This window comes from Neolamprologus multifasciatus, chromosome 9 (assembly GCF_963576455.1).
Source record: "Neolamprologus multifasciatus chromosome 9, fNeoMul1.2, whole genome shotgun sequence".
NCBI lineage: Eukaryota > Metazoa > Chordata > Actinopteri > Cichliformes > Cichlidae > Neolamprologus > Neolamprologus multifasciatus.
The window spans coordinates 18,095,812-18,119,084 of NC_140447.1; the positions used below are offsets into that span (position 1 = coordinate 18,095,812).

At 41.0% G+C, this 23,273-nt stretch overlaps 2 protein-coding genes across 4 annotated transcripts in view; one reads left to right on the forward strand and one right to left on the reverse strand.

The window, feature by feature from the left end:
- Positions 1 to 5,191, forward strand: part of flt1 (fms related receptor tyrosine kinase 1) — a 50,236-nt gene extending 45,045 nt beyond the window's left edge. Inside the window, exon 30 of the mRNA XM_085173298.1 lies at positions 55 to 5,191. Coding sequence (XP_085029424.1) covers positions 55 to 223 — 169 coding nt within the window. The 3' untranslated portion in view covers positions 224 to 5,191. The remainder of the gene's footprint in view (positions 1 to 54) is intronic.
- pan3 (poly(A) specific ribonuclease subunit PAN3) lies at positions 2,604 to 23,269 on the reverse strand. 3 transcript variants are annotated; one of them, XM_085173305.1, is made up of 18 exons: positions 22,507 to 23,264; positions 21,520 to 21,641; positions 20,325 to 20,397; positions 20,166 to 20,236; positions 19,856 to 20,000; positions 19,464 to 19,681; positions 19,053 to 19,157; positions 18,912 to 18,969; positions 17,155 to 17,316; positions 15,713 to 15,829; positions 15,237 to 15,338; positions 12,844 to 13,009; positions 12,470 to 12,557; positions 12,221 to 12,360; positions 10,640 to 10,769; positions 6,098 to 6,162; positions 5,876 to 6,014; positions 2,604 to 5,194 (listed from the first exon to the last, which is right to left on the reverse strand). In XM_085173305.1, the coding sequence occupies exons 1-18, from the start codon at positions 22,844 to 22,846 to the stop codon at positions 5,054 to 5,056; spliced, it is 2,382 nt and encodes a 793-aa protein (XP_085029431.1). In that variant the 5' UTR covers positions 22,847 to 23,264; the 3' UTR covers positions 2,604 to 5,053. The 3 variants fall into 3 exon arrangements, 2 of the variants coding, with proteins under 2 accessions (XP_085029431.1, XP_085029432.1); XR_014876224.1 differs by having other exon boundaries at positions 5,055 to 5,194; positions 5,876 to 6,034; positions 22,507 to 23,269; XM_085173306.1 differs by lacking the exons at positions 21,520 to 21,641; positions 22,507 to 23,264 and adding an exon at positions 21,138 to 21,414.
- Positions 23,270 to 23,273: the final 4 nt, after the last annotated feature.

The window sequence follows — 23,273 nt, forward strand, 5'->3', positions numbered from 1 at the left end:
TTCATCTGTCAGTGCACGCTAAACGAGGCGATCGATCTCAATCTGTGTGTTTAGGTTCTTCACCTTCACCAAGTGTCGAGACACCCAGGTGCCCTTCCTGTGCAGTGACATTGCAGGTCTCCGTGAAAACGACCCCTCGATCCTGCCATGTGACTGGGAGTCTGACGAGGGAGGCTCCCCTCCTCCAGACTATAACTCAGCCTTCCTCTACCCCTCCCTTTAGCATCCACGCTTGTGTATTTTTCACAATTTCATACAGGGTTTATACAGCTTTTTATAATATCTCCAGACCCCACCTCACTTTTTATAGTATCTGCACGTCTAAATACCCCAGATATTTTGGATCTTCCTCCTTCAGCCAAACTTGTTTAACCTCCTAGGACCTGGCGTCCACATATGTGGACATCACATTTTGGGTTATTTAGACCAAAATACTCAATTTTGCTCTACAGGGGCCTGATATCCACTTACAAGGACATTATACTGCTACTGTTCTATCAACATTTTAAACTAATATCCTCATATGTGGCTCTTATTTTTCTTAAAAACAAAAATAAGGTGAAAAAAAATCTGGTAATTCTTTGTTCTTACATTCATCGCGCCCCAATCTGCCCAAATATCGAAGAGAAATTAAAAATGAATGCCGTAGAAGAGTTCAGGTCTTAGGAGGTTAAGAAACTTTTGCAAAATCGCATGCTGTTGTACAACAAAGCGTCCTCACAAGTATTATCTCAGTGCTTTTCCATCACATTACCCCTTCTACGAGCAGCTAAGTCTTACCTGACAATACTTATACCCGTGCAGTTATGCAGAATGTATTCACTAGTATGTAACTATCAGAGCTTATTGTACTGGTACCTCATGCCTGAAGCCTTGTGAAGAGGAGCACTGCTGTATAAAATAACTGCTCCTCTTGCACAACCACTACATGCTGGAAAAAGTTATTATCCACTGAATTATACAGCTAGACGCAATGTATGTACCTATATTTATTTTAGTTATGCAACCAAAATGTTACTACCTTAAATTTGACCATTTGTGAGTGTAGATTTTACTCAGTTTCCACTGTAATAGGTACACGTAGCTGTAAATCTTGCGGTCCAACACAACAGCCTTGGTAGAAAATTACATTCATTAAAGGGAACCTGCTATCAGTTTCCTTATTCCTACCATAAAAATACAGCGGCATGGCCATAATATTGAATGAGGTCACCATGTTAGTAAGTCTATATTTTCAACTGCTGCTTAAAACATCCGTTTGCAAGGGCAACCAGTTAGAGGGAAGCTGGTACCTAAGACTAGTTATTTTAGAAAGGTGCCAAACTGGAGTTGCATTAAGGCATAGTCTGAAGATAAACAAGGATTTTGTTTTCGACAGTGAATAATGCACCGCTAACTTTTTCACAGTCTCCACCGCAGACGAAACAAATCTATTTAATTTTATTTATATAGCATCAAATCCCAACAGCAGCCGCCTCAACACGTTTCATATTTTACCGTAAATATCTGACAATGAAACTGGTGTGAGGACGATAGATCCTCCACGCTCTCCAAAACTCAATGTGATTTTTTTTTCTAGGCCACGGTGTTAGACTCCAAGATTTAAGTGTATCTAATAAACTGTCAACTGAGTATGTGTATTTTAATTCAATGTATTCTTTAATTCATAAAATCATTCATGCTGGGTTTGTTTCCATTTGCAAAAACTTTTGAATGTGCAAAGATTAGCTTAGTTATGATTAGTTGATCCTGTTTGTATATTCCTCTTTATAATACTAGTTGGTTAGTTGTGGGCAGACAGCTCTGTTACTTCATCACAGCCCAAATCCGTATACAGCTGCTTTTGCCTTTTCTGGACAACATAAATGTGTCTTTTTTTTCTATATCACATCCAAATGCAGGTTACACATTAAAGACCACCCTTTTTTTTTTGAGGAGTGCATCCTCCATTGAACCCACCTCTATTTGAGGTGCTCTTTAGAAGGGATACCTGTATTGTTTTGTTTCTATTTAAGCCTAAGACGCTGCCATTTGAAGAAAAAAATTAAAATGCCCTTATTTTCACTGCAAGGTTATCTAAAAACTCTGAAATCTCACTTTGGTGGAATACCACTGGAAAAGATTCAGTGTGCTCATGGACTGTTTTATTCCCAGATGAAGTCCTGTGTGTCACACTGCGAGTTTTTAACATGACCTTGCTGTGAAAATAAAAGCATCTTAATTTTATCTTGAAACAGGAGTGAGTTAGACTTTTTTCCATTTTATTTATTTGTGCAGTTTCAGCCTTTATTTTGATAAGTCGGTATAGGAAAGCAGGGAATGACACACAAGAAATGGTCCAGGGCAAGCTTAAACTCAGGTCTCAGCAGCCTTTTGGCACAAGCCACCCACCCAAACAGATAAGCTACAGCAGTGCCTTAAACCAGTAATAAGTGAGGTTAAAGCCCATCATGCAGTTTCAAAGAAAACCAAAGAGGAATGTGTTTATAATACAGTAAAATCCATGTTTTTATTATGTATAACTGTTATATTTTATCTATATATTAAAAAGTGATGGTCTCTGTAACTGCTCTCCCCCCCAAAAAAAAGACTCAACATCAGTATCAGTTTTGGTATTCTTTATTAAAATACTGCTGTACACACAAATATTGCAAAAATTTGAGACAAGAACACAAGAGGGGCTTAAAACATACTAAGATGGTGATTGTAGGTGTGTTGATGTTGGGGAAGAGGAGAAGGTCATCACTAATATTAACCGGAGTGTGTGTTATCATGTGGAATACAGTGATATGAGCACTGACGTTACACAGGCCGAGTCAGGAGGGGCATGTGTGTTTTTCAAAATGTGTGCAAGTTTGTTTCAAAGGGTTTCCTAAAGCACCACATTCACCAGATAAGTTTTGTCGGTTCATTTTTTTTTTCTCATTTACTAAAACAGAGGAAGTAGTACATGATCTAACACATCCAGCACCCTGAAGGTTTGTTGTTGCCCCCAAGAACAGACCGCACTGAAAAGCTCACGTAAAAGTCGACTGCATCTGGGACAGTTTACTTGATTTTGACCTCTATCATCATGATTCAACTGTGTCGACTGTGTGTTAGAGTCTTTGTCACTTTAAAGTCTCGTGTTTGTAACATTTAAATGTTTCTATGAAAAATCTGAATCGGACGAATCAGCAATTGTAGCTTGGCAGAACTTAGCTTGTTGTTTTCTGGGTAATTGAAGGTAAATGAACAATGTCTGAATGTTAAATGAACCAAAAGTAGATCTGTGCTTCAGGGCAACATGAAATCCCCCCCACAATGTCTTAAACTTACATTAACTTCCTAAAACCGCCATCTGAAGACATCCCGCCCGCTCCACTGTAGCTCATCTATATGACTGGACAAGGGGCAGCCAATGACAGCCAGACACATTCAATCATTGGGCCCATCCAGCTGTTCGTCATCCTGAGAGAAAGCCAAGTCATCCAAGTGAGTGCAGCAGCCAGCGCTGCTGCTGTGTCTCCAGCACGTTTGTATTTCATGATCTTAAAAAATAAACACGCAAATAAAACAAATTACAGGTGGTGCCCGGTTTGTATCCTCCTTCGCCCTCCACCCCCTTCCCATTTACCTAAACCCCTGCTGGAATTGGTCCACAGAATAAAAAATTAAAAAAAGCAAAAAAAGAAAACTTGACAGCCCTCCCAATTTCCCATCATGCATTCCTGCACAACAACTGAGCAAAGAAAAAAACAGCTGGGAAAAAGTCACAAAAGCATTGCTTTTTCTCAAAAGTAGAGGGGCCCAGACCCCCTGAGGGGAGGTGAAGTTTGGGACAAAAGGGAAGGAAAAAGAGGGAACAGTAAGAAAGAGACATATATAAGGGACATTAGGGGTGAGAAGATAGGTGTGGGACCAAATAAGGACATTCCACAAAGAGGCAGCTATGGCTCCACCTCAACAGAAGCCCCACCTATGGGCTACACCCAAGTGTTGGGTAGCACAGCCAAAATGACCCTTCCTTGAGCGGTAGATGCCACGACCGTGTCCATTGACCAAAGGTGGTTGCTGCATATGTAACAAACACTTGGTAGACGGCAACAGGAGAAGACACCCCTTCCTCAGTGCCAACAGAAACCACCATCCCCACCCCACCCCCATCTCACACTACCTCAGGAGAAGACACCTCTTCCTGAGTGCCCATAGACACCACAAGTCTCCACCCACCCAATCCCAAATCCCATTCCATGCCACCCCACTGCAAATGAACCCAAATTCCATAATCTCCTGAACCAAAATGTCTGAAAACCTTATTTGTTTTCCAGTTTTACAAACCCTTCCCGCCCTACCCAAGTGGTTTTATTTCCTTTTGTCAAAGGGGAACCATCAACCAAGGCCAAAGCTAGTTAGCTGTCCAACTCCAATGAAAGCCTTGAGTGGTGTCTCCCGTCTCCAAGTGCTTCAGAATGAAGGGGTGTGGTCTCCAACCGGAAGAAAGATGCAGTCAGTAGAAAGCTAGATTTCTTTCTTTTTTTTTTTTTTGTTTCAATTCCGAGTCTGCTCTGGTAATTTATGTCCATGTGTGATTTTAGCTCTCTGTTCACCCTGTAGGCCACTCACACATATTCATAAAAATAACAAAAATTAACAAAAAAATTAAAATCTTAGTGCATCCTCCTCAGAAAAATAAACCCCAGCTGTAGAAACAAACAATAAAAGCAGGAAAAGTTCAAAACGTCATGTTTTGTGTCTCACTTTGTTCCCCAAATCTTAAAAAAAATGTCATCATGTGTTCGTCACAGCTTCCATGTTTGTCCTTAAACTTTTGTTTTCCTCCTTTTGTTTTTAAACTTTCAGCTGTGGGGTTTAAGAAAACTAAAAAAGAAAAGTTACACTTTAGAAAAGCCTTCCTGGTGGACAGGGTCAGTGTATGTGACTGAGGTTCACGAAGCCCTGCCCCGCTGCCTTTGCCATGCTGATGTCATCTCTTTGAGCCTGGTCCTCCACTGTAGTGCAAAAATGTGCTCCAGGTCCCGGCAACTCCACCCTGCCGGGCCTGAAAGCGGCGCTACAGAGAGCCGGATGCAGCGGCCTGCAGCTCCTGGAAGGTACTGTCAAAGCAGCGCTTCAGGTCCGAGTAGGTCACAACCAGGACACTTTTCTCGTCCCGAGACACCAGGCTGATCTTCTCAGGAACGCCTGCGTCCAGCTAAATGAACACAAGAAACAGAACTTTTAAAAAAAAGTATATTTTGTTAGTTGTTTTCTGTTTTGCTACAGTTAGCATACAAAAGCAATTCATTCTTATGAGAAAAGCAACTGTTTTGACAATCAGTTGGGATTGCTTTTGCAAGTAACAAGGTCATGTGGGTGCACCGATAACAGGATAAGACTATCTGACACAAATTTAACAGTGAGTGCAGCTATTCATACAACAGTTTACTGAAATGAAAAGGCTGTAACTGCGAAAAGTCACAGCTTTAATTAGATTCAGGCTAATGAAGTGAAAAGAGGAACTAAAGTGTTAAGAAAAAAGGTGACAGCTTGACAAGGAAGTTAAACTGGTGGTTAAAAAGGATCTACACATGTATGGTGCTGGTTAGGACTGACATACTGTGTAATTCAGTGTTTTGGAACTGAAATTTGGAAAATCGCTACACTGTAAAACAGGTTAATCTTTTTTTTTTTTACTTCCATTTAGCAGTCACTGGGCACATTAATGTGCGATTTTAGCCTATGCTATTGAAGCATTAACAGAAAATTGGGCTGCTGTGCATGTTTGCCTAACTTGTACACATTAAATAGTTCCATGAAGTGCACAACTTATCACATATCTGCTTATTTAAAAACAAAAGTATTAAAAGAGACCAAAAAAAGAAAGCTCCCTGACTTTGTTGAGGCAGGAGACGATGTGGCTGAGGTCAATCCAGGGCGTCCCCGCTTCTGTCACCTGGTGAAACAGGTGGTCCCGAAAAAGCTTCAACAGGTAGCGGTCGCCCGTTTCTGACCACGTTGGGTCCTTTTGGAATCTGATTGGCACAACACAAGACTATGCAGTTGTAACAGAAATAAATCACATACTATGATGCAATGTTCAACAAGTGGTACTTACTCTGGACGTTCATTTATGGTGCCCAGCTTGGCCAGCAGGCGAAAGAGTCGGCCATTTTGCACCTCCTGCAGAAAAAACAAAACAAAACAAAACAGGGGGGCCAATTTTATTTGTCTGCACCAGAAATTTTCATTTTTCTTTCAGTTGAAAGAAGTTTCAGTTGAAAGCAGCACCAGAGGAGAAAAATACTCTGCCACTGGAGGCGATAGCAGGCAGTAAAATTCCCCACTCATTACCAACATGCAGTGAATGCTGCTTTAAATTTTATTTTCATTCCTGCAGCTGTAAACAGAGTATAGATGTTAAGTGCAAAGAATATGGGCCAAATGAGAGGGGGTTTAAATTTGATGGGTGGGGCAGGGAGATAAATAAACAAGCAAACATATATTCCAGTGGGATTTTCTCTTATAAAACACCAATTTCAAATCAAAAGATCACGTTCCCCCTGCAAGGAATGCTTCCAAAAACTGAAACCGCTGCTGTTGACTTTCTGCCCATACATGGTGCTGAGCTCCGTTTTCTCTCACAGGGTCTACAAGATACTTTCCTCTGACTGAAAGTAAACCCAAAAAACAATTCTCTGAAATCAAAGACGTGCAAGACAGAAGTAAACCAATATTACACGTACATCATGGCTCCTACACATCAAAACCACCTAACCTAATCCACATAACTCATTTGAGGTTACTTAATAGAGAAAAGAATGATGTACTCATAAATATACATTGATTAGGGTGGAATTACGTGATGCATTCTCATAAACATCTTTAACTTAAATAATCCATTAAAAATAAATGCGAGCAGGTGCCAGTTTGTGGAAGTTGCCATGCTGTCTCACAGTACAGTGGCTGAGATAGACGTCGCTATTTCCCTGTTTGTCTGTGGCGCACCATGCACAAACAGCTCTTTTAACACTTGTATATGTATATTTTAATAATCTCCCTCTTGTTACATCCTCCCTCATTTCCACCTCGTCCCTTATCTCCTGAACTGAACAAATGAACAAAAACAGGCATAAACATGCTTGTTTATTCCAGATACTGTCACAGTTACTTATTGGCAGCAGATTACACGTGGGACCCTCTCATCTCTGGATAGCTGACAACAGGCCAGCTAAACAACAACAGATGGTTATAAGCTAATGGTATGCCAGTGAATGCTTAAGTGTCCCAAAATTCACACCTTCCCTCTGAAAAACAGCTTGTTTACACTCTCACATCGTGTCCAAGCCCAAGAATCTTAGACACTCTTCACCAACGCGTACTGTAACTTTAAATCTGCACCTAAAGTTGTTGAAAACGTGATGTAGCTCACTCCATGACAGATTATTGCACTGCAGCAAATTACAGCTCACCTTCATGTCTGCAGATATAATTAATTCCTGCCTCTCCTTTCTCTTCTTCCTCTCTGTCTCACCCTGTCAACTGTATCTTCACTGTTGAACAAAGTGACAATTACTGAAAATCAACTTGCCAATCATTTCGGCTCATTTGAAAATGTATTCAGGATTCATTTTTCTGTAACAGTATTTCCAGACTAGCTTCTGTGTCCACTAACTGAATCAGAAGAAAACTACTACTAACACTAACAAACAAAAAAAAAAAAACTTTTTCAGGATCCAATAAACCTAAAGGGAAATAAAAACAGAATGCAATGATCTATTTGAACTATATATAGAGTTTAAAAATGAAAATGAGAACATCCAAAATGCTGAAACTAAGGAACTGATTCATAATAAATATTTGCTGTTTTGGAATTTGATACCAGCAACAAGTTTCGATGATGTTGGGGACAAAGACCGGAATATTTTCATGGCGCTCAAAAAAAAAAAAGAGTTAGTAACATCAATAGTCTGTGAAAAACTGTGGTTTTTCTCACTGTGATGCTGAGAAACAAGAATTTGGGGATTTTGTCAGAGCTTGGTCTAGTATATAAATAATTTTAAAAATTCAGCAAATGCAGACACATGCAAATATCGAGGCTCAACACCACTCAGGCCACACTGACTAAAAAGGAAAGCGGAAAACCATGCAAATGAAAGAACTTGTATTAACAAGATCCAGAAACGCTGCCGTCTTCTCTGAGGTGAAGTGTTTACCTCTACTGTGGCCTGGCTAATCAACATTAGACATTCTTTCTGCAAATCACAGATGCTGGGTTCTTCAGGCTGAATTTGCCTGCCATTAGAGCAAAGTCTTCATGACTGTGTGGTGCTGCATTATTGCACAAGACGGGTAACTTGCACATCTGTGACGATACTACCAATACCAAATGACGTATATAGGTTTATGGGGCAGTTTTTTCAGTAAGGCAATGCAAAGCCACATTACACGTCTGTCTGGGGATTTGTGCTTTAGGGTGAAAGCTATGCCATAACATCAAACCGGTCTGGATCACACCCCTTAACCTGACAAAAGACGGCAACTATTGTGATTGGCCTTTTCTCCACTGTTGATTCATCCTGTGCATTTCTGGCTACTTTTTCCCTGCAACTTTTAAATTTATAAGTGAGAATAACAATCACTGTCTCTGTAGAAGGGATAATAATCAAAATAATAATATAAGAACTCACAAATGTCAGCAAATTCCCAGAGGAAGAATGCTTAAATGATCAGAATGGATGTGAGGGAATGAACAAAGGAGGGGAAAAACTAGAGGGACAAAAAAATAAACAAACAAACAAACAAACAAACGTCCCAGCAACTGTATTTCTTTCTATTGGCTGGCACCACATGTAAACAACCGGGACACAATCACATGGTAATTAACACACAAAGCAGCTACACAAGCATAAATGCCAGCCACTTACACTGGCTACATCATAGCTTCTACAGACATTCACTGCAGAAGCCTAAATCAGGGCTGACTGCAGTTCAGGTCTGTCGAACTTAAAAGCGTTAATTTACAAAAAATAAAAACAACCACCAGTGCTACCCCCCTCAGCCTTCTAGTAGACACACCTTCAAAATTGCACGTCCGCTTGTTCTCAAGTTATCGCAGTCACAAGATTTTCAGAAAACTTACTCTGAGCTTGAGATTCAAGTTACTGAGATTCAAACATGTCCAAGAAATGTAAGCAGATGCACCTATGGTATGAATTTGAAGCTCCTGCACTGACTGGCTGTCCAGTTATCGGATTCATAAACTTAGCTGCCCAAACCGCTCGCCCGCCCAGCGGGTTAACGGCAATTCACCCATCCTTTTACCACTGAGGGGTAACACTTACAAAAGGAGATTGTGAGGTATTACAAAACTGAAATACTGTGAAAGAATGAGGTTGAGGCAAATGAAAAGCTTACAGGGACCTGTTAAAAGAATGAGGTGCAAACAAGGCTCTGTCCAAGCTTCTGTTAAAAGATCCTGCTGGCAATTAATTCACACAGTTTAGGAGAAAAACATTTCAAATCTCCTCTTTGTAACGTTAGCAAATGACCATAGTGTTTAAATTACATACCGTTTACTGTTAACATACTGCTACGGATACATTGTTTGGAGGGGGTCTCTGGAGTTGACTGAACAGTGTCTGTTTCATTTTGTTAACCCTCTCCCTATCTGATGAGCAGTTACAGCTGCAAGCAGAGCCAAACATAAGATTTCCTTTGTCTACCTCAAAATCATTCAATCTGATGTGTTCCAGATGGCTAAAAATATCAAGCATGGGTACCAGTGGTAGATACCAGCTGTATTTGTATTACTACATCTACATCACAAGAAAACAAAATAATGAGTGCTTCTTGGCAAAATGACCAAATTAGAATCTAAATGAAAGATTAACGAGTGTCTTTAAAAGCAGCATCATGACTGAAGCAACAACAACCTGTAACTTAACACAGCAGCACTGTTACAATGATGCAACCACAAACTCAAAATGGTTTACATGAAACTTTTAACTTTCAAATAAAGCTTTTCTTCAACAATATAAGAGTGACCAGGAAAACGCAGGGGGCTACTGTTATTTTTATACGCGTAGGCATGCATTCAGCAGCGTTTGACGTGATAGGCAGGAAATCTACATACTGTCATTAGCTGAGTTTGGACTAAAAAACTCATACTACTGAGAACCATTTGTGTTCTCATGAAACATTACTGACATCACTCAAATTTAAAGAACTCTGTTTTGATAACACCTACTCAGAATAGATAGTAAATAGGGTCTGCAGCTAGGAGGTTTAAAAAACACAAACAAACAAAAAAAACAAAACCCCACAAGCTACTTCACTTGGCGTGTCAGCACAGAGACAAGGCCGGAAGAGGAAGCTGGGGCCTGGCCGAAAGAAAAAGACTGAGATGGGGTCGGGTTGGGCGTTTCACACATTGATGCTCCAACAAGTCCACAATATACTGTACAACATCCTGTGCACACACACACACACACACACACACACACACACACACACACACACACACACCTTCCCTATTTGCTAACCAAGGCAATACCCCTTTTATCCACCGCACATGGAGTAAACAATATGGCTGAATCATGTTACAGACACGTTTTCTGTTCAGACCTTCTCTGTGTATTCAACATAACCTTCATCATACCTTGGCCAGATCCTCCTCAATGACATCATTCCTCATCTGCGATGCATCCAGTTGTGTGTAGAATCTGGCTCCAATCATCGGCATGATGTCATTGACGCTGCGCAGGCGAGACTGTTCGGTCAGCAGATACCTGCAAAACCCAGCAACAATTTACCTTCGCGTGAGTTCAGGTCAGGTGCCGCTGCACTCACAAGAAGGCGGTCTCTTTACACACTGCCATTTTCTTCTTCACTATTAAGTATAAGGTGCAAGCCGTGCACAAAAAGGTATAAAACACTGCTAAAACCTTAAACAGCACAAGTGTGAGTGCTTCAATTAGAAGATCAAACGCTACTAACCAATGAGATTCCAGCTTTCTCTTATATGCTAAGTTTTGGTTAATTTCATCTATACGCAGACAAAATTAAGTGAAAACTCAGCTGACATGTTATTATGCTACAGTAGCTGCAGTAGCCTGAGTATATTGCATGTCACAATTTACTGAAGTATAAAAGCATCAGTTCTATTAAGAGGTCAACTCTCACTTCATTTACAGGACGCAGATCTGATAAGTCAATGGCCGTTAAACTTCAAAGGGTGTTTAGCTTCACACCACCACAAAAAGGTCACATTGACTGAAAGTCCCTGCAGATATTTTTCTCAGCTCTTCTTACTTATTCAATACACAATTCGCATGATTGCATGTTTAGGTGCTGAAGACCTCGCCTTTTTTTCTTTTGTTATAAAGATAAACGTCTTTCAGATAACAGAAATACTGCATAGGACTAACACAGACACTGAGAAATGCTTGAAAATCCATAAAATCTGACTATTTGAATCCTAGGTCAAGATTTTTTTTGTAATGTTCTAATCACTTCTGATTACAATTAATCCTACAGAAGTTTGACACGACTCCAACGTTGCTGACAGGTATACCTGTCAGCAGAAGTGCATTGATTGCTCGTGGTAGAGCTAACATAACATAGAGGAAGCTAACAGTAAGTACTCCATTCTTGCCCCACGGACAGCTTTTATTTGTGTTTTTGAAATAGTTTAAGTTAAACCACGGATTGTGGTCAGAATGAGTTGACAACACTTTTTTGGTCAGTCTCAATGTGGTTGTGTTTGTTGCAATACATGTACAGAAGCCTTTATTGCGCTTACGGTAAAACCAATGCGTTTACCACCACGTCCATTAATATTGTTTCACATCACATGAGTTTGTCAGCTACACTGACACGAGACATGTGTAACAGGCAGTAAAATAAGGAACATACAAAGGAAATAACAGCAGTATGTAGCAGCCTTTGGACTCTCACACCGAGCTAGACTAATACAGATAAATCAGGTGGACAATGTTAACTGACTTGTTTACTTTTCATATTATTAATTTAGGTCCGGTTGCCATTTAGTCATCGTAATAACAAGCACCAGACCATCACCTTAGCCACTCTAGCACCAAAAAACAGGGATGTAAACTGAAGATTCATTCCTCCAAGCTACAGATACCAGTGATAACCCAAAACAGGTATTTAGTGCAGGCATTTTAGTCCCCCCCCCCCCCCCCCAAAACTGGGTAACATCACACCAACACCCCCTTACAGAATGAGGTTCTTGAGGTCTGAAGAGTAGTTGATAGACACCAGCTCCATGGCCTTCTGCAGGTTCTCCCTTTGTATGCCAGCCAGGGAGTTGCATGCCAAAGCCAGCACAACCTTGCCCAGTGACACGAGATCTGCTTGCTACAAAAACAACACAAAAATAAACTTTAACCGCACTTCCTCAGCTTTTGAAGTAAGACATAACGACAGTACTAAAATAAAATAATTTCACATGAATCTGATAAAGTACCTGGTACTGTGGCATCAGGGCAAGATGATTGGTCTGACTGTTGTCAAATGTTAAGACATCAAACACCCCAACACAGTTCACCCGTAACCTACAAAGATTCGTGCATTAGGCGTTAGGTAACGTACACGTTTGTTGTGTGTGCACAGTAGCATTGCTGTGAAAAACGTAAGCGCTGAATGAAAATATTCTTTTGCTTTTAATTTTTTTTTTTTTTTTTTTTTTTACACTTAAGTCATAGTTTCATCTCTGAGCTTAAACAATAAATTCATGTTCTTTCATACATGGACATTTATGGTTATAAGAGACAGGCTATGATTCTTATATCCATACTGAACAATGAAATATGTGCTTAGATACTTGAATAGCGTGTATACCTGGTCTTGCCAGTGATGAGAATTTTGCTGGGGTCCATCACACGGCAAGCCAGGCCCGCCGTGTGGATGGTGCGCAGGGCTGAGCTGAGCTGGACGATGTATGCCCAAATGAGGGATTCTGGGAGCAGACCCGCGTGCTGCCGTGGTGGAGGGGGTTCATGTTGTCCTGCACATGAGAAAAAAGTTTTATTGCACAAAAGTGGTGTGAGGTTTTACATTACTTATGAACTAAACCTCAGACTACTTCCTCAGTAACCTTATCTTTGTGACAAGTTGTTTCTTAGAGGTCTGACATGAGTAAAAATGCATGAACTTCAGTCTGAGGATTAACAAGCTGATAGTTTTCTCAGCAACAGTGCAGACTCAGAAAACAACTAAAAATTCCTGATAAAAATCAAGAAGCTCAATGACATATTGGTTACTGTATCTTTGAAGCAAAAAATCCAGACATACAGTTAAAGAAATATAACACTATACAATATACGAGTATTATTCTGACCCATACTGAGATTACACTGCTTTTGCATCCATGCTGTGCGACATTCCTGCTAATGTGTAAATCTCCAGCAAAATTCAAATTCAATTCTTTCTCATGCATCTAAATTCAGTGTCTCTTAGAAGGCAAATATAGATTAAAAGAACGGTACCAAAACACAAAATTAAATCACTTTTACACTATGCTGCATTCCTGTTAATTGCAGCTTTGTTTGCAGTTAAGAAGTGACTTAATTGCATTTTCTAAAAACAAAATATGAAGGAATTCATTCCATTCCTTGCAGCTGTCCAACAGATGCACATTAAACTAGTTGCAAAGCACTCAACAGCTGCGAGATCCCTGTGAGGTTTTGCATTGCGCGCAGGTTTTACGAATTTGGAAAAATTGTGCAAGAGGATAAAGTCATCCACAACTTTTCTGAAGCCTTCGTTATGTACGTGTTTGGTGGACACACATCAAATGTTACTGGCATTGGAGATTTCAGTGTGGTTTTGTGAGCTGATGGAGACCCTGATGTGCTGTACAGGCTTCTTTTTGGCCTTCATGCATTTAGTCAGCAGTTTATTTTCAGACAGACGAGTAAGTTAGCTTTGTTGCTTTGTGGTGCAGACAACTCAGTACGCTTTGCATAGGATTTATTCTTGTTTAAAAATCACTTGCACTGAAGCCAAAGTATTTCCAGTCCTGACATTTGATTTTTGTTTTTAAACGGCCTGTTACATCTTATATTGATCTTTTAACAAAGTTTTCCTGGGCCAGACTGCATCCCGGAAACTTCAAGCAACCGGATGCAGGGAACAGCTGTGACTAGCACATGCTGTTAGGGTCATGGGAGACGATTAAGGAGCACTTGGATCTGCTCTTACTTTGCGTTCTATGTATGTAGCACGCAATTTTAATATCAGTCAATTATGGTCATTTAATTGTGGGAAGCCAAAGTTGTGACTGAGATTAAAATCTTATTAACTGTGGAAGCCTACTTCACCTAAAACTGACGAGTTCACTACATCACTGAGAACCGCTAATGAAATTCTTATTCTTACTCATCAAAATACTCACAGTTTGATCTCATAAGGCAAGACTGCTTACCGTTTCTAGAAATCATGTTTATTATTGGGGCAGTACTCACTTCTTTCTCGTAATCCCCCTGCAAGTTTTACAACCAACGTGAACCACTCGCATTGGGTAATGTAAGTCAGGCAGTAGTGTTAGGGTGTGTACAACACAATCAAACCACAATGCAACATGTGAGAATAAGGAACCTGTTTGTTTCACTAAAGACCATTCCAGAATGAAATGGCTTCAGATTATCTGGTATCTAATCATCATGTACCCGTGTGCAAAGGCATCTGAGAGACGCTATATGCACACACGTGCTTGTATATACATCTCATTTGTTGTGGTTTCTTATCAGTGTTTGGAATGGATGACACAAAGACCAAGGTCTGAATGCCTCTGCTTCCTCTGTCTGTCATTCCTGTATACAGGCTATTTAACAGCACCTGCCTTAGGATCAGTTTCAGCCACAGTTTCCTCCAAGTCCCCGTGTGTCTATCACAAAGACCCATGCTTGCCAACCGTCAGCTTAGGCTATCAAACAAGACTTCAAAAAACACAAAAAAACCCCTCTCCAAAACATATTTTTAGACACTTTGAATTTCTTAAAAACATGTATTATTTGTTTGCACAATCTAACCCATCTACCTACATACATGCACAACTGTATGCAATGCAATCATGAAAGCATGCACTCAAATAGACTTGGCCCGATGACCTCATTATCAAACAAGTAAACAGAGTCGAAATGTGTGAAGGGGAGGGAGTGCAGAAAGGCGTGTGAGGTGATGCTAGGCCTATTCGTAGCAAAGGACGAGGAAGGGAGGGACAGTCAGCATACCCCATTTCCTTTTGGTGAAGTACGAGTCTGCTGCTGGGTCATTAAAGTGTCTGCTGAACATGGTTTCTGCACCTGCATGGAAATCATACGAGAACACCAAAGCTGGGGAAGAAGATAAAAGTGTGAGAAAACATTAGGGCTGAAAAAAAAACTCCCCAAAATGCTTTCTTTGTCATGTAAAACGGATTTTAAAAAAATTGCATCTATTAGCTAACTGGATACTTCAACTCCAGCTAATGCTCAACAACAATTTATTTGTCACATAGCTTTAGTGTCAGATATTCACATTCAGAGTTAAAATCTAAAGCTGTAGTAACAAGGAAATTACCACATGGCAAGTTTGAGCCAATTTAGTATAAAATATAGTTATGTAACCAGATAAAATGCAAGTCTAAAATCATGTAGCTATATAAAATTTCTGTTCAAATACAGGCAAGCATTAAATCGACAAGTCATGTATAGCCGATTACACTCACAGTGGTCTCCAAAGGCCTTGGTGGTGAAGACCTCTCTCAATGTTACAGTGTTTGAGTGCTGAACCTTCTTCCACATGTCCACCAGCATCATGCACTTTGTGTTAACGAGGCGGAAACCTTTGCATATTAAAAATATGAATTATTTATAAGACATTCATTTTATATTAGATTGGGATTGCAGCTCATAAAACACACACACACACACACACACACACACACACGATGCAAATCAATAAAAATTAATATTCAGTTTTATCTGCTATAAAACAAAAGCAATTTCCACAACTCCTTTATTAGGCTGTGGGAAGGTAACTTTTAATGTTTAAATCTATGGAGTTTAAAGTTTCAGAACGTCCTTGGCATTAAAATAATTTGATTAAATTCATTTATTAATTATTGCTCTGTGAGTTAAATCCCAATATTAACATTATTTTCTATAGCATTCATCTCTTATCTTATTTCCAGCAGTGTTGATTTCTACTGTTAATGCTGATATGGTCTCTATCATCATCATATTTATCTTACATGCTTCTTATTGGAGTAGGCGGTACTCATAGGGATTATTTTGTGAAGAAGCGTCAGATGATATGTGAAAATTCCCTTTTATGTCAAGAAAACAGAACATGACAAAGAAAGCCGTCTTAACAGAGACAGCTGATAACCACTGTCCGACTGGGATTTTCGGTTTTGTCAAACCAGCTTGCTCACTCACACACAGTCACACTCACACACACACACACAGAGCTGTATTGAAGCTTCCGTGGGGTATACCTCTCTGGTCTGGACATTTACCAAATGTAGTAGACAAGATCAGAAAGCTTGTTGTATGCTGTTGTTACAGAAATACTCATTTGGGGAGGAGCAGATCCTAGAAAGAGCATGAAGGTGGAACTACACCTTCTTGCTGGATTCACTCAGGTATTGAATGTTCTATTCTAACATGAACTCAACTGGACATTAAGTAAACGTTGCATTACAGAGCTTACGAGATAAAAATCTGTTCTGTCAGACTGAGTCACAGCTCCCCCCCAAGTAATGTATTGAACGTTTAGAGCTGCAGTGCACCCATGAAAGCATTTAATTAAATTCAACTCAATTTTATTTATATAGCGCCAAATCACAACAACAGTTACCTCAAGGCACTTTATAATGTAAAGTAGACCCCACAATAATACAAACAGAGAAAAAAAACCAACAAACATATGACCCCCAATGAGCAAGCACTTTGGCAACAGTGGGAAGGAAAACTCCCTTTTAACAGGAAGAAACCTCTGGCAGTACCAGGCTCAGGCATTACAATACAACATTACAATATTAGAAATGCTGGAACAGCTTCTTTCGCTTATTAAACTGGGCTATCGGGAGGGTGAATCAACTCTTAGGATTATCTGACATGGTGTGTGGCATCTGAGAAAAATGCATATGATGATCACATTTCTTACCATGTATCCTCCTCAGGCAGTACGGTAAGTCATCTTTGCTATTCACTGCCTTGTAGCACGAGGTGATGTAGCTGAAGTTGCTGGTCTTCTGCATGCGGTTTGGTGGGGGAAGGGGCTCAAGGGGAAACAGGCTGTGATAGCTGTCCACCTCAGATGGTACATCTACCAGAAACAGGCATTTTTAGTGAGGGAAAAAACACCACATACTGCACAAAAAGTAAAGATTTAAAATGTAAGTGGCAACTAGGGTTGAGCGATATGTAAAAATTTTCCAACCGACAATCCTTAGTCCAATAATCGACAATGGGCGATATAGTCACTTTTTGATAGGCGGAGCAATATAATCATGCACAGACTGATTTGCGCGTTTACAACATAGAAGTCCAAAGATGGACAAACTAATTTCCAAAAAAATTAGGGCTGTCAGCGTTAACGCGGTGTTAATTCAATCATCACGATTAACACGATTAAATTTTTTAACGCGCTCAACCCATCTGGAGCGTAGAATGAACAAACTTTGGACAAACTGCCCAAAATGCGTTGACAGAGACATTTCAGGGATTTTGACTCAGTCTGCGCTCCAGATGGGTTAATTGTTAATCCCGTTAGTCGTGATGACCGCACATTAACGCTGACAGCACAAACAATATATATAAAGTCGCCAATTTGGGATGAGAGTGGTAAACCTAAGGATGTAACCAAAGTGGTGTGCCGCTTCTGCAGTCATATAGTGCGAGCAAAGTACTCAAACACGACTAACTTACATGAGCATGTACGTGTCCACCATCTGGATGAGTATGCTAGGCTATCATCAGCTTCTGCAGCTCCATCAACAAGCATTTGGGCGCACTCTGAGGAGGGTGCATTTGCTCGCAGATGAAAGAGGGTGCTGTTAAAACAGCGCTATTATTATTTTTTCTGTTGGCTGCTTCTATTAGCGCCATCCTTATTAGAAAACTTCACGGGCAAATAAATAAATCGCCCTCGTTAAAATGATCGCCGATGGGCTCAAACTATAGTCGATATATTCTTTCAATCGCCCAACCCTAGTGGCAACAAACAAGATTTTTGGTTTAATTTACTGTAAAGTTTATATTCCTGAGGTACAAAAAGCTTGTTTGCGAAACAATCAGAAATCTTGTTTTCCCTGTTAGTGACCAAGAGCTTTTCCCCAGACGGTAAACTATCTCAAATAATTGTGAAAACCAGACACAGCAGAATTTTTTTTAAAAGTCCCTGAAGAAGGTGAAGTAGGAGCGTGACAGAAACCAAAAGTAAAACAAGACTGAGCCTGAAACGGACATTCACTCTATTACAAAGGCTCAAGGATTTGTGATCAAAAGCAACGTGTGTGGCATCATCTCTAGTGAGTTAACTATTAACAAAAAACTGACTGCTTACTAGCCTGATTTATTTTAAAACTGAATCTGAGCCAGACTTTGCAACACGTGCCTTAAGGGAGACACTGAAAAGCTGTCTGTTGCTCCACAGCACTGCTGACGTGCTGTGTTTGTGGTAGTTGCAATCTTAGCTACTGACACACACTAAACAAATACCCACGGAGCCCACAACCAACATATTGCACACTAACAGGACAGAATAACTCTACATCAGACTTGTAATGAGCACTAGTGCTAGTTTGTTTACATGTAAATATAGAAAATAGAAACTGAAACAGCCATTTAGTTTTATAAGCGCATGTTTAAGGTCAGTTGTCACAAGCATCCCTTATAATGTCAACAATGTAGATGCTCTACCTGGATTTTCTGAGTGGTCAATTTGGGCCATGGTTATTAGATGTCTGTTTATCAACTCCTGAAGAAGAAACAAGTGGACAAGACATCAGTTATAAAGCTCCAGAGAAGAGAAGGGGAATGTTTGGTCAACAAGGACAATACCTGTCGAAGCTCATCAGCCATGAAGAAGGACGGGGCATTGGCTTTCGGCTGCATGTAAGCCACATGTGGCGCCGTGGGGGGATAGATATGGTAGGTAGGAAACACCTGCAATAACCAGACAAGAGAAAATACAGCTTCCTATTTATTGAGAAATGGAAACCAGTCTGATCATACAAATATTGTTTTTGGGCAGCTATGTAAATGAATGCGAGAGAATGAAACTCTTGTGATGTCATAAAAAAACAAAAAAAACAAATTACAGTCCCTATTAGGCCATGAAGTTACATCTCAATGCAGCCTATTAAATAAGACTCACATTTATATCAAAACTTAAAAATGCAGACTGATTTAAGTGATATTCATTTTGTTGTGTTTAAAGTGACTGAATGCATCTGCAGAGTGTATCCGTACCATCCCAGCCATTGGTGCCGGGGTGTTGTCCGTGTAAAAGTAGGTCGTCCCCCCTACAGTCTCTTTCTGGATAATGTGTGCACCCTGGTCAGACGCGGTGGTGGGCACCATGTAATTGGCAGGGTTTGGGGTGTGACTGCGTCGACGGGGAGCAGGTGAGGTGTGTGGTGTAATTTTAGGGGAGTGAAGAGGAGAAGATCCCGCAGACAACGACATTCCTGAAAAAGGAGACAGAACGTGAGAAATGTTTCTTAGGAAAAGATTTAATTTCACAGTAATATATGAGGGAAATCCCTCACGAACTCAAGTATTACAATTTCTAAAGATGAAAAACAAAATTGAGCCCAACAGAAAGTGTTTGGGTAGAGGGTAGTTCTCAAAAAAACCCACACCTGGAGCCAGGGCAGCAGCTGTGGAGCTGCTGAGACCAGGATGTGCAAAGAGAGGTGAGGGGAAGGCCTGGACAGTGGACTGAGCCATATTGGCCATACGTGGAGCTCCCTTAGGGATGAATTCACTCGCTGCCGGGTTAGGAGCCTGCCAACACAAATGAAAACAATGGAAAAATTAAAAGTCGTCTATCAGTCTTGTTGGAGGCAAATTAACTCATCTTTGTCAGGCTTCAAGTACTTCCTTATATAAAAATGTAATCCTGAACCCTTAAAGAACTTTAATGCTATGACCCGATTTTTGTACGCTCACCTTTCTCCTTTGGGAAATGCTAAGAGCACCAAAATCACTGAACAGTGAGGACGTCGGGGAGTTCACTGGATCTGCAAAGCACAAAGTGTTAAGGGCCTCTTCCAAACTTCAGTGGATGAGTGTCAGCTAGTGCCCCAAAAATATCTCAATACAGCTTACCATGAGTGCTGTGGCTGAAGTTCTTGGCACCATCGTTGAGAAGACTGGGAGAGCTGCTGCTGGTAGTCATTCGCTAAGGAGAGCAGCATCCAGAGGAGATGTGTTACAAAAAGCACCCCGCCGTCCAATTATGTTCATCAAAATACAACGAAGTACCATAAAATAATTTAACTGCAGGGCCTTAGTCTCCAATTATGCTTTCAAAGACCTAAAACTTTTTTTTTGTGGTGGTAGGTTGGAGCTGCTGGTAGCCAGTTGCTTTATTAAACCTATAAATGTTTTGGTTCCAAAGTAGTTGGTGTCAAATTAATAACTAATCTACAAATTCAGCTGCCTCTTTCATGAGGCCAGGGTTTTGGATATAGTCCAACTTCACTGCTTTGGGCTGGTTACGTCACTCTTTGTTTTGCTCTGTAGCATTCTGTCAGCTTGAAATAGGAGCACATGAACCAACTCTTCACCTGGCTCCAGGTTCTGGTTTGAGTGGCCCTCAAGCTCACAACAGATCTCCCAGAGAGCTGAACAAGGACTACCATCACTAGCCACAGTCCAAGACAAAGGATTCAGAGCTGGTCTAAAAGCAAGATGAGAGACTCACTGGAGAGGCAGCTCAATGACATTAAACACTGGCCAAAAAGCAACGCAGTCCACCTGCAGAGTCGAGTTTAGATCGTTAGCAGCATCTGAACTTTCAAAAACATACCTGAGGGCATTGTCTACTAGTAAAGTTATTGCATACAGCACAGAAAAAAACAGAAATAAAGAAATGAAATAAGGTTCAACCCTAACATAACCATGTTGCCAGTCACGTACATGTGAAAACCACCGACTGGGGATGTAGCGATATACCCGCCAGTAAATGCCTCGATGACTCCCAACAGATGAAACTTAATGATGGCAGTGGCTGACGTTAACCTATTATGTCACATCGATTTCACAGTAGCTAAATGTTCAAAGTTGGAGTGATGGAGAACTTGAAGACTTTGGTTTATTGTGAAGCTGTTTTTATGCTTCCCTGTAAAAAAGAAAGGGCAATAACAACAAACTCAATACAGAAATGTAACTGGTATACCATCAACTCAGAATTTCACACGCATTGCATTCCTAACATAGCAAAATAAAACACGCATATATTCATTTTCAGTTCGTTTAACTGTACATTTACTGTGACAGACCTACAGCGTCCCTCTTGTACCTGCATCATTGAGTATTTAGGCTCTGCTGGACTTCCAAATCCATTGACCCCAATAAAGCTGCTGCTGAAGTAAGAGTTGGTAAGATTGGCATCGCTCAGGGTTGCGCCTTCCATCCCTGGGACTGTAGATGACAATAAAAGCAGAGTTTTGCAGATTAGGACTGCAGACAGACCATGTCAGTTAGAGATAATTGCTTACACAGTTCAAAAGGTAATGCACTCATGCTAATGTGTGCACAACTGAGCGCGTCTTCAGCCAATCACAGTTTGAAAGCATGTAAACAGTGAGCCGCAGCTGAAGCTTGACCCAAGGTGATAGCTACCACCAGCAAACCTTTTTAGTAATACTTCCAGGGCAGCTTTTAATGCATGACTGCAAAGTGCATGCTACTTAAACACAAAAACACAACACACAAAAACAATGCCTACTAAACCGTTAGCGTAGGTAGGCTAGTGTTAGAAAAGACTCAACTTGGAGAACAACACTAAACTTTACTTTAAGTTAAGTGAAGAAGAAAATGCAAAGTGCTGATAAAAACACCCATTTCTCCTTTTTGGATGAGAAACCCAAACAGGTAGAATAAGTTAAAGTGGTCAGTTTAAACATAGTTTAGCTAACGCTAGCTGGCTATTAGCTGCAGGAGCTAACGTTAGTGGGACGCGGATTTCTGCCCACTCACAGCTGTCACACAACACAACAGGCCTCGGCTACAGCAGCATGGCTCATGTTTTGTGTTTTTAAGATACTGGTAACACAACGTGTAGTCAAAACTTGTGAGACGATAGCTAAAGAGCGCGATATATGCTAGTTGCACGCTGGGCTGTTTTGCTAATGTCTGGCAAGTAAAAGTAAACCACGTTGTTTTGGCGCTGAGAGGCCTCAGTGAATCCTCGGGCTAAATTTTAACAAAGCTCCATGAGGCCCGAAAGTAAAGTCACAGTCAGTCACCCTGCACGAGGCCTTGGTTTACAGTCATTTGTACTCACTGGTTAACAGCTGCCCCTCCAGAGACGTACTCGCAGGCCCCAATGTTTCACTCTTCTTGGGCACGCCGGTGCCCCCACCGCCCGGGCAGCCCGCCGCGGAGCCGCCAAGGGAATACCCCGCTGGCGTCCCACCACCCCCGGCCATGGACAACGGGACAGGGCTGCCGCCGCCGCCGTGCAGCGGCAAACTCGCCAAGGACGGATCCTCATGCAAGAACTGACACTCATCTCCATAAAAGCAGGTTTTGTCTTTTGCGTAGTATCGACAAAACTTCACCTTGACATTGGGTATCCCGGCACCCCCGAGCGGAGCAGCTGAAGGTGGGAGTCCACTGTTCATGGCACTGCTGCTGCCGCCACTGCTGCCGGAAGACGCTCAAACATAGAGAGATGCAGGAAGCTAGCGTGCTAGCCCGCTAGCTTTCAACCAGTTTTCACTTAAAGGAGCGGGTTAATGTCACTTCGGGTGGTGGAAAACACTTAAGATCCTAGAGTACTCACATTCTAAGGCTAAGGAGCATTTTGGTTTGAGGAAATATCACTGCATGTGAAATCCTGGTCGTCGTTGTTGCTTTTGTTGTTGTCGCTATCCATGCAGCTGCCTTCGCAAAGTAGCCTGTTGTTGTTGTTTTTTCCGCTCGCAGCCTCTGTGCTGTGCTACAGAGCCGCTAGCATAGCTGTGCATTGTGGGTAAAACAAATTGTATCTGCTGGATGCAAACTAAATTTGAGGTATCTGCGATGTTGACAAAGATATAGGGGGAAATT

Excerpts from the sequence above, each read along its gene's own strand:
- pan3 (XM_085173305.1), bottom strand. The coding sequence starts at position 22,846 with ATGAACAGTGGACTCCCACCTTCAGCTGCTCCGCTCGGGGGTGCCGGG. Across the intron at positions 21,642-22,506 it reads GGAGGGGCAGCTGTTAACCA|TCCCAGGGATGGAAGGCGCA; the intron begins GTGAGTACAAAT and ends TGTCATCTACAG. Across the intron at positions 13,010-15,236 it reads CTTCACCAAAAGGAAATGGG|GACAACATGAACCCCCTCCA; the intron begins GTATGCTGACTG and ends TCTCATGTGCAG.